The 9,765-nt window shown below is 31.2% G+C and overlaps 1 protein-coding gene across 1 annotated transcript in view; it reads left to right on the top strand.

Annotated features, from left to right (window-relative positions):
* yuri (yuri gagarin) overlaps window positions 1–9,456 on the top strand; it is a 139,683-nt gene extending 130,227 nt beyond the window's left edge. Inside the window, exons 32-34 of the mRNA XM_073965484.1 lie at window positions 8,264–8,532; window positions 8,617–8,893; window positions 8,956–9,456. Coding sequence (XP_073821585.1) covers window positions 8,264–8,532; window positions 8,617–8,893; window positions 8,956–9,159 — 750 coding nt within the window. The 3' untranslated portion in view covers window positions 9,160–9,456. The remainder of the gene's footprint in view (window positions 1–8,263; window positions 8,533–8,616; window positions 8,894–8,955) is intronic.
* The last annotated feature ends 309 nt before the right edge of the window (window positions 9,457–9,765 follow it).

Here is a 9,765-nt window from a genome sequence, read left to right on the forward strand (position 1 = left end):
AAACTATTCATAAAAAATCCACGTTTATTGGTCAGATGGTCCTCGAAAAACTATTCATAAAAAATCCACGTTTATTGGTCAGAAGGTCTTTGAAAAAATATTCTTTAAAAAATCTTTGAAAAAATATTCTTTAAAAATCCACGTTTATTGGTCAGATGGCCCTTGAAAAAATATTCTTTAAAAATCCACGTTTATTGGTCAGATGGTCCTCGAAAAACTATTCATAAAAAATCCACGTTTATTGGTCAGATGGTCCTCGAAAAACTATTCATAAAAAATCCACGTTTATTGGTCAGATGGTCTTTGAAAAAATATTCTTTAAAAATCCACGTTTATTGGTCAGATGGCCCTTGAAAAAATATTCTTTAAAAATCCACGTTTATTGGTCAGATGGCCCTTGAAAAAATATTCTTTAAAAATCCACGTTTATTGGTCAGATGGCCCTTAAAAAAATATTCTTTAAAAATCCACGTTTATTGGTCAGATGGCCCTTGAAAAAATATTCTTTAAAAATCCACGTTTATTGGTCAGATGGCCCTTGAAAAAATATTCTTTAAAAATCCACGTTTATTGGTCAGATGGCCCTTGAAAAAATATTCTTTAAAAATCCACGTTTATTGGTCAGATGGCCCTTGAAAAAATATTCTTTAAAAATCCACGTTTATTGGTCAGATGGCCCTTGAAAAAATATTCTTTAAAAATCCACGTTTATTGGTCAGATGGCCCTTGAAAAAATATTCTTTAAAAATCCACGTTTATTGGTCAGATGGCCCTTGAAAAAATATTCTTTAAAAATCCACGTTTATTGGTCAGATGGCCCTTGAAAAAATATTCTTTAAAAATCCACGTTTATTGGTCAGATGGCCCTTGAAAAAATATTCTTTAAAAATCCACGTTTATTGGTCAGATGGCCCTTGAAAAAATATTCTTTAAAAATCCACGTTTATTGGTCAGATGGCCCTTGAAAAAATATTCTTTAAAAATCCACGTTTATTGGTCAGATGGCCCTTGAAAAAATATTCTTTAAAAATCCACGTTTATTGGTCAGATGGCCCTTGAAAAAATATTCTTTAAAAATCCACGTTTATTGGTCAGATGGCCCTTGAAAAAATATTCTTTAAAAATCCACGTTTATTGGTCAGATGGCCCTTGAAAAAATATTCTTTAAAAATCCACGTTTATTGGTCGGATGGCCCTTGAAAAAATATTCTTTAAAAATCCACGTTTATTGGTCAGATGGCCCTTGAAAAAATATTCTTTAAAAATCCACGTTTATTGGTCAGATGGCCCTTGAAAAAATATTCTTTAAAAATCCACGTTTATTGGTCAGATGGCCCTTGAAAAAATATTCTTTAAAAATCCACGTTTATTGGTCAGATGGCCCTTGAAAAAATATTCTTTAAAAATCCACGTTTATTGGTCAGATGGCCCTTGAAAAAATATTCTTTAAAAATCCACGTTTATTGGTCAGATGGCCCTTGAAAAAATATTCTTTAAAAATCCACGTTTATTGGTCAGATGGCCCTTGAAAAAATATTCTTTAAAAATCCACGTTTATTGGTCAGATGGCCCTTGAAAAAATATTCTTTAAAAATCCACGTTTATTGGTCAGATGGCCCTTGAAAAAATATTCTTTAAAAATCCACGTTTATTGGTCAGATGGCCCTTGAAAAAATATTATTTAAAAATCCACGTTTATTGGTCAGATGGCCCTTGAAAAAATATTCTTTAAAAATCCACGTTTATTGGTCGGATGGCCCTTGAAAAAATATTCTTTAAAAATCCACGTTTATTGGTCAGATGGCCCTTGAAAAAATATTCTTTAAAAATCCACGTTTATTGGTCAGATGGCCCTTGAAAAAATATTCTTTAAAAATCCACGTTTATTGGTCAGATGGCCCTTGAAAAAATATTCTTTAAAAATCCACGTTTATTGGTCAGATGGCCCTTGAAAAAATATTCTTTAAAAATCCACGTTTATTGGCCAGATGGCCCTTGAAAAAATATTCTTTAAAAATCCACGTTTATTGGTCAGATGGCCCTTGAAAAAATATTCTTTAAAAATCCACGTTTATTGGTCAGATGGCCCTTGAAAAAATATTCTTTAAAAATCCACGTTTATTGGTCAGATGGTGGTTGAAAAAATATTCTTTAAAAATCCACGTTTATTGGTCAGATGGCCCTTGAAAAAAATATTCTTTAAAAATCCACGTTTATTGGTCAGATGGCCCTTGAAAAAAATATTCTTTAAAAATCCACGTTTATTGGTCAGATGGCCCTTGAAAAAATATTTTTTAAAAATCCACGTTTATTGGTCAGATGGCCCTTGAAAAAAATATTCTTTAAAAATCCACGTTTATTGGTCAGATGGCCCTTGAAAAAAATATTCTTTAAAAATCCACGTTTATTGGTCAGATGGCCCTTGAAAAAATATTCTTTAAAAATCCACGTTTATTGGTCAGATGGCCCTTGAAAAAATATTCTTTAAAAATCCACGTTTATTGGTCAGATGGCCCTTGAAAAAATATTCTTTAAAAATCCACGTTTATTGCTCAGATGGTGGTTGAAAAAATATTCTTTAAAAATCCACGTTTATTGGTCAGATGGCCCTTGAAAAAAATATTCTTTAAAAATCCACGTTTATTGGTCAGATGGCCCTTGAAAAAAATATTCTTTAAAAATCCACGTTTATTGGTCAGATGGCCCTTGAAAAAATATTCTTTAAAAATCCACGTTTATTGGTCAGATGGCCCTTGAAAAAATATTCTTTAAAAATCCACGTTTATTGGTCAGATGGCCCTTGAAAAAATATTCTTTAAAAATCCACGTTTATTGGTCAGATGGCCCTTGAAAAAATATTCTTTAAAAATCCACGTTTATTGCTCAGATGGTGGTTGAAAAAATATTCTTTAAAAATCCACGTTTATTGGTCAGATGGCCCTTGAAAAAAATATTCTTTAAAAATCCACGTTTATTGGTCAGATGGCCCTTGAAAAAAATATTCTTTAAAAATCCACGTTTATTGGTCAGATGGCCCTTGAAAAAATATTCTTTAAAAATCCACGTTTATTGGTCAGATGGCCCTTGAAAAAATATTCTTTAAAAATCCACGTTTATTGGTCAGATGGCCCTTGAAAAAATATTCTTTAAAAATCCACGTTTATTGCTCAGATGGTGGTTGAAAAAATATTCTTTAAAAATCCACGTTTATTGGTCAGATGGCCCTTGAAAAAAATATTCTTTAAAAATCCACGTTTATTGGTCAGATGGCCCTTGAAAAAAATATTCTTTAAAAATCCACGTTTATTGGTCAGATGGCCCTTGAAAAAATATTCTTTAAAAATCCACGTTTATTGGTCAGATGGCCCTTGAAAAAATATTCTTTAAAAATCCACGTTTATTGCTCAGATGGTGGTTGAAAAAATATTCTTTAAAAATCCACGTTTATTGGTCAGATGGCCCTTGAAAAAAATATTCTTTAAAAATCCACGTTTATTGGTCAGATGGCCCTTGAAAAAAATATTCTTTAAAAATCCACGTTTATTGGTCAGATGGCCCTTGAAAAAATATTCTTTAAAAATCCACGTTTATTGGTCAGATGGCCCTTGAAAAAATATTCTTTAAAAATCCACGTTTATTGGTCAGATGGCCCTTGAAAAAATATTCTTTAAAAATCCACGTTTATTGGTCAGATGGCCCTTGAAAAAATATTCTTTAAAAATCCACGTTTATTGCTCAGATGGTGGTTGAAAAAATATTCTTTAAAAATCCACGTTTATTGGTCAGATGGCCCTTGAAAAAAATATTCTTTAAAAATCCACGTTTATTGGTCAGATGGCCCTTGAAAAAAATATTCTTTAAAAATCCACGTTTATTGGTCAGATGGCCCTTGAAAAAATATTCTTTAAAAATCCACGTTTATTGGTCAGATGGCCCTTGAAAAAATATTCTTTAAAAATCCACGTTTATTGGTCAGATGGCCCTTGAAAAAATATTCTTTAAAAATCCACGTTTATTGCTCAGATGGTGGTTGAAAAAATATTCTTTAAAAATCCACGTTTATTGGTCAGATGGCCCTTGAAAAAAATATTCTTTAAAAATCCACGTTTATTGGTCAGATGGCCCTTGAAAAAAATATTCTTTAAAAATCCACGTTTATTGGTCAGATGGCCCTTGAAAAAATATTTTTTAAAAATCCACGTTTATTGGTCAGATGGCCCTTGAAAAAAATATTCTTTAAAAATCCACGTTTATTGGTCAGATGGCCCTTGAAAAAATATTTTTTAAAAATCCACGTTTATTGGTCAGATGGCCCTTGAAAAAAATATTCTTTAAAAATCCACGTTTATTGGTCAGATGGCCCTTGAAAAAATATTTTTTAAAAATCCACGTTTATTGGTCAGATGGCCCTTGAAAAAAATATTCTTTAAAAATCCACGTTTATTGGTCAGATGGCCCTTGAAAAAATATTTTTTAAAAATCCACGTTTATTGGTCAGATGGCCCTTGAAAAAAATATTCTTTAAAAATCCACGTTTATTGGTCAGATGGCCCTTGAAAAAATATTCTTTAAAAATCCACGTTTATTGGTCAGATGACCCTTGAAAAAAATATTCTTTAAAAATCCACGTTTATTGCTCAGATGGTGGTTGAAAAAATATTCTTTAAAAATCCACGTTTATTGGTCAGATGGCCCTTGAAAAAAATATTCTTTAAAAATCCACGTTTATTGGTCAGATGGCCCTTGAAAAAATATTTTTTAAAAATCCACGTTTATTGGTCAGATGGCCCTTGAAAAAAATATTCTTTAAAAATCCACGTTTATTGGTCAGATGGCCCTTGAAAAATATTTTTTAAAAATCCACGTTTATTGGTCAGATGGCCCTTGAAAAAAATATTCTTTAAAAATCCACGTTTATTGGTCAGATGGCCCTTGAAAAAATATTCTTTAAAAATCCACGTTTATTGGTCAGATGACCCTTGAAAAAAATATTCTTTAAAAATCCACGTTTATTGGTCAGATGGCCCTTGAAAAAAATATTCTTTAAAAATCAACGTTTATTGCTCAGATGGCCTTTGAAAAAAAAAATATTCTTTAAAAATCAAAGTTTATTGGTCAGATGGTCTTTGAAAAAAATATTCTTTAAAAATCCACGTTTATTGGTCAGATGGTCCTTGAAAAAAATATTCTTTTAAAATCCACGTTTATTGGTCAGATGGTCCTTGAAAAAAATATTCTTTTAAAATCCACGTTTATTGGTCAGATGATCCTTGAAAAAAATATTCTTTAAAAATCCGCGTTTATTGGTCAGATGGTCCTTAAAAAATATTCTTTAAAAATATACGTGTATCGGTCAGATTGTCCTTGAAAAAATATTCTTTAAAAATCCACGTTTATTGGTCAGATGGTTCTTGAAAAAATATTCTTTAAAAATCCACGTTTATTGGTCAGACGGTTCTTGAAAAAAATATTTTTTAAAAATCCACGTTTATTGGTCAGATGGCCCTTGAAAAAAATATTCTTTAAAAATCCGCGATTATTGGTCAGAAGGCCCTTGAAAAAATATTCTTTAAAAATCCACGTTTATTGGTCAGATGATCCTTGAAAAAATATTCTTTAAAAATCTACGTGTATTGGTCAGATGGTCCTTAAAAAATATTCTTTAAAAATATACGTGTATCGGTCAGATTGTCCTTGAAAAAATATTCTTTAAAAATCCACGTTTATTGGTCAGATGGTTCTTGAAAAAATATTCTTTAAAAATCCACGTTTATTGGTCAGACGGTTCTTGAAAAAAATATTTTTTAAAAATCCACGTTTATTGGTCAGATGGCCCTTGAAAAAAATATTCTTTAAAAATCCGCGATTATTGGTCAGAAGGCCCTTGAAAAAATATTCTTTAAAAATCCACGTTTATTGGTCAGATGGTTCATGAAAAAATATTCTTTAAAAATCCACGTTTATTGGGCAGATGGTTCTTGAAAAAATATTCTTTAAAAATCCACGTTTATTGGTCAGATGGTTCTTGAAAAATATTCTTTAAAAATCCACGTTTATTGGTCAGATGGTTCTTGAAAAAATATTATTTAAAAATCCACGTTTATTGGTCAGATGGTTCTTGAAAAATATTCTTTAAAAATCCACGTTTATTGGTCAGATGGCCCTTGAAAAAAATATTTTTTAAAAATCCGCGATTATTGGTCAGAAGGCCCTTGAAAAAATATTCTTTAAAAATCCACGTTTATTGGTCAGATGGTTCTTGAAAAATATTCTTTAAAAATCCACGTTTATTGGTCAGATAGTTCTTGAAAAAATATTCTTTAAAAATCCACGTTTATTGGTCAGATGGTTCTTGAAAAAATATTCTTTAAAAATCCACGTTTATTGGTCAGATGGTTCTTGAAAAAATATTCTTTAAAAATCCACGTTTATTGGTCAGATGGTTCTTGAAAAAAATATTTTTTAAAAATCCACGTTTATTGGTCAGATGGTGGTTGAAAAAAATATTCTTTAAAAATCCGCGATTATTGGTCAGAAGGCCCTTGAAAAAATATTCTTTAAAAATCCACGTTTATTGGTCAGATGGTTCATGAAAAAATATTCTTTAAAAATCCACGTTTATTGGGCAGATGGTTCTTGAAAAAATATTCTTTAAAAATCCACGTTTATTGGTCAGATGGTTCTTGAAAAATATTCTTTAAAAATCCACGTTTATTGGTCAGATGGTTCTTGAAAAAATATTATTTAAAAATCCACGTTTATTGGTCAGATGGCCCTTGAAAAAAATATTCTTTAAAAATCCGCGATTATTGGTCAGAAGGCCCTTGAAAAAATATTCTTTAAAAATCCACGTTTATTGGTCAGATGGTTCTTGAAAAATATTCTTTAAAAATCCACGTTTATTGGTCAGATGGTTCTTGAAAAAAATATTCTATAAAAGTCTACGTGTATTGGTGAGATGGTTCTCGAAAAAATATTCTTTAAAAATAAACGTTTATTGGTCAGATGGCCCTTGAAAAAATATTCTTTAAAAATCCACGTTTATTGGTCAGATGGCCCTTGAAAAAATATTCTTTAAAAATCCACGTTTATTGGTCAGATGGCCCTTGAAAAAATATTCTTTAAAAATCCACGTTTATTGGTCAGATAGTTCTTGAAAAAATATTCTTTAAAAATCCACGTTTATTGGTCAGATGGTTCTTGAAAAAATATTCTTTAAAAATCCACGTTTATTGGTCAGATGGTTCTTGAAAAAAATATTCTATAAAAGTCTACGTGTATTGGTGAGATGGTTCTCGAAAAAATATTCTTTAAAAATAAACGTTTATTGGTCAGATGGCCCTTGAAAAAATATTCTTTAAAAATCCACGTTTATTGGTCAGATGGCCCTTGAAAAAATATTCTTTAAAAATCCACGTTTATTGGTCAGATGGCCCTTGAAAAAATATTCTTTAAAAATCCACGTTTATTGGTCAGATTGTCCTTGAAAAAATATTCTTTAAAAATCCACGTTTATTGGTCAGATGGCCCTTGAAAAAATATTCTTTAAAAATCCACGTTTATTGGTCAGATGGCCCTTGAAAAAATATTCTTTAAAAATCCACGTTTATTGGTCAGATTGTCCTTGAAAAAATATTCTTTAAAAATCCACGTTTATTGTGTCAGATGTTCCTTGAAAAAATATTCTTTAAAAATAAACGTTTATTGGTCAGATGGCCCTTGAAAAAATATTCTTTAAAAATCCACGTTTATTGGTCAGATGGTCCTTGAAGAAATATTCTTTAAAATTTTACGTTTATTGGTCAGATGGTCCTTGAAAAAATATTCTTTAAAAATCCACGTTTATTGGTCAGATGGCCCTTGAAAAAATATTCTTTAAAAATCCTCGTTTATTGGTTAGATGGGCCTTGAAAAAATATTCCTTAAAAATCCACGTTTATTGGTCTGATGTTGGTTGAAAAATATTCTTCAAAAATCCACGTTTGTTTATCTGATAGTCGTTGACAAAATATTCTTTAAAAATTCCATGTTTGTTTTTCTGATAGTCGTTGACAAAATTTTCCTTAAAAGAATCCACGTCTCTGGGAGTGATAGTCGTTGATAAAATAGTCTTTAAAAATCCACGAGTCCGGACCTGATATTCTTTTTTATGCTGGTTTCTTATTTTCTGCGGTATTAAATTTAAATGCTCTTTAAATATTTTCAGCGGTATGGAGATCACCCTTTCAACTAAATAAATCTTTATGCAACAATTTCTTTACAGCGTAAATTACTTCACGACGAGGTGTTGGCCCTGAAGGAAAAAGAAGCCGTTGTTATGGGTCGACAAAAAAGTTTACAAGAACAACTGCTGAAAACCGAAAAGGAACTCTACAATGCCCACAATGTTATGCACGAACAACAAAATATAATGAAAAGTAACGATTTGGCGCATGCCGAGGAAATTCAACGACTAAAGGAGGAGCATTACGACACCAAACGTAAGCTGAAAAACTTAACCGAAGACTATAAACGACTGCACGAGGCATATGAGTGAGTATAGCGAATAGCCTGCATGCGAAATTTCTCATATCCTAATAAATCTCAGTGTGGCTTGCTGTTGTCCTTTTGTTTCAGAAACGAACAGGAAATATGTCACCAATCGGAAAAGTTACTCGACTCTTTCCGGAAATGGAAGGAGAACCAATTGAAGGCAGATGCTGAAAATCGAGAGAAATTTCAACAGCTAGAAGATCAAATACATCTAATGCTGCAGGATAAATTGGAGATGTTGAATACACAGCGCAGCATGTATGTGGATTATAGGACATTGGAGGCGGAATTGGAACGCCTTACTAAGGCTTCATTTAATGTTTCAAATCCCCAACTGGGTATTACGGTGTCAAGTACAAAGGTAAGTTGATTCAGTTCGATTTTAGATTGCAGTTACGAAATTTTATCTCTCGCCCCCGTTAGCTGGCGGAACGTTTATCAGCTATACAACAGGCACGAAGTCGTATATGGGAGCAAACTAGGTTATTGGAAAAAGAATTTTCACATGATTGGGATCAAGAGCAGCAGCCAGAAGAAAATCAAACACATGCTGCAACCAGTACCAGCACAACAATAGGAACCTCTACTGCTGATAAACAAGATCAAGATTCTCAAAAACCTGGCTAACGTTGAACAATTTCGTACTACTACAGTTAGTTTTTGTAAATATGTATGTTTGTATAATGTTTATATTTGTTTATAGATGTTTTAGGGATATAGCCATTTAAGCCTTCTTTAATTAATTGTACACCTAAATCTAAAATCTTTCGCGGAGTCAAACAGAGGCCCAAAGCTTTTGGCGATGCTTCTGTTTGAATTATAGCGACGTTAAAAATATTTTAGTTTAGAATGAGATATTCGTAAATATTGTACATACTTTACTATCTACTTTCTAAATATATATCCGAGGGTGTTCTTTTTCTAGATTTCACATCTTTTTATCTGGCCTAACATACGGGTAAGTTTATGAGAAGCAGAGCGAAACAACGATTTCGCAGGAGATATTAGATTTTTAAAGATTTTTTTCAAACGTAGATTTTTTAAAGGAATTTTTTCAAACGTGGATTTTTTAAAGAAATTTTTTCAAACGTGGATTTTTTAAAGACATTTTTTCAAACGTGGATTTTTTAAAGAAATTATTTCAAACGTGGATTTTTTAGACATTTTTTCAAACGTGGATTTTTAAAGAAATTTTTTCAAATGTGGATTTTTTAAAGAAATTTTTTCAAACGT

This window comes from Musca autumnalis, unplaced genomic scaffold (assembly GCF_047663935.1).
Source record: "Musca autumnalis isolate F117 unplaced genomic scaffold, ASM4766393v1 scaffold_2, whole genome shotgun sequence".
NCBI classification, from domain to species: domain Eukaryota; kingdom Metazoa; phylum Arthropoda; class Insecta; order Diptera; family Muscidae; genus Musca; species Musca autumnalis.